At 43.2% G+C, this 1,455-nt stretch overlaps 1 protein-coding gene across 1 annotated transcript; it reads right to left on the bottom strand.

Moving 5' to 3' along the window:
- Positions 1 to 37: 37 nt before the first annotated feature.
- Positions 38 to 1,198, bottom strand: LOC112095243 (phosphatidate phosphatase PAH2-like; the record flags this gene model as incomplete). The annotated part of the gene is made up of 1 exon (XM_024176921.1): positions 38 to 1,198. A coding segment is annotated over exon 1 (1,161 nt), but the record flags the coding sequence as incomplete, so codon positions are not given.
- Between the last annotated feature and the right edge of the window lie 257 nt (positions 1,199 to 1,455).

Consider the following 1,455-nt stretch of genomic DNA (forward strand, 5'->3'; position numbering starts at 1 on the left):
GCGGTTCGGTTCTTGCGTGCAGTGTTGCTGCATGAACGTGAAGATCCCCACATCCGCTACTAGCAATGTACAGTGTTTCATAAGCTCGGCCATTGGAAGCATCATTTCTCACTATTGACCTCCCCGATGATTCGCAATAGACGAGTGATTGAACTGTATCTGTTCCACCATTCTGGGAAATGCCACAACCTGGTAATTGTAATTGAACATCTTTTTTATAAGAAGCCCATTCTTCATTGAATTGTTTGCCGGTACAAACTTCAACCACCCTAGGAACTTGCAAATCAGCACCGACCATCTCAGAAAAGACTCCATCTGCATTCAACTCGGATTCAGCAACCGACGTAGTAGGAGATTCATCAGCTCCAGTAACATTAGATGCTACCTGACATTCACTCCCAGGAATAATTTCACTTATAGTGGAAGTCTCAGCATATTCTTCTGATGAGCTGACTTGGCTTATCTGACCACCAATCTCCACATCTCTATGATCCTGACCGTCCAAAACATTTGAATCCGAAAACACGGAAGCATCATCTTTCCTAGGCTTACTGGTATCAAGATTGGTGGACCACTTCACTTCCAAAAGCTTGGCAGCAAACTCTGCACGCTCAAGTGAATCAATTCTTTGTATATCATTCTCCTTCTCTCCCCCATTATCATTCTCCTTCTCTCCCCCATTATCATTCTCCTTTCTTGACCTCCTCCCAAACACAAGCCCAAGAATCTGCGACCGACGCGAATTAGTCCTCCTCGTAATCTTCCCATTGCTTGTATCAATCCGATCAGCTGATTTCGCGTTTCCATCATCAAAATTACAACTTTGGGACTTCAACGGCCTCCTATCAACCTGGGATTGCCCGTCAGTCCCTTCATCACCAGACGAGGAATGATTCAAAACAGACTCCGCATCTTCCACCACATCAACTTCGTTAAGAAAATAAGCTTCCCCTTTGTGATCAAGATACATGTGGAAATTTGCCTCAACTCCATTGACACATATGTTGACCACGTTCTCTCTGGTTTTCAAAACCCCTTGAAACTTCCCAAACCGGACATACCAAGGTGAGGATTTAAAGCTCCCATCTTGCTGTTCAACCACAATTATGTCCACACAACCGCCAAAAGGATGAAAAGGGCCAGAGAAGGTGTACACCCCACGAGAGATATAGCTTCCTAGCCTCCCAACCGCATTCATCCTTCAATCTCTGGATTTCTGAGACAAAACCCAGTTCACAAAAATCTCAAAAATTTCATCTTAATCTAAGAAAGTACAAAATACCCAGGATTTCTTTGTCAGAAAAAAAGGCCAAAACCGCCTCAATTCTGATACCACCCCAGATCAACAATCCTCAAACCCGATCGATCACAGGACAATAATTTACCGACCCTTTTTTTATCTTTTTTCTTATTCTTTTAGCTAGAAACAAATATAGCTTGGATGACACAGAGATG

The sequence above is a fragment of the Morus notabilis genome, unplaced genomic scaffold, assembly GCF_000414095.1.
Source record: "Morus notabilis unplaced genomic scaffold, ASM41409v2 C11437535, whole genome shotgun sequence".
Lineage (NCBI taxonomy): Eukaryota > Viridiplantae > Streptophyta > Magnoliopsida > Rosales > Moraceae > Morus > Morus notabilis.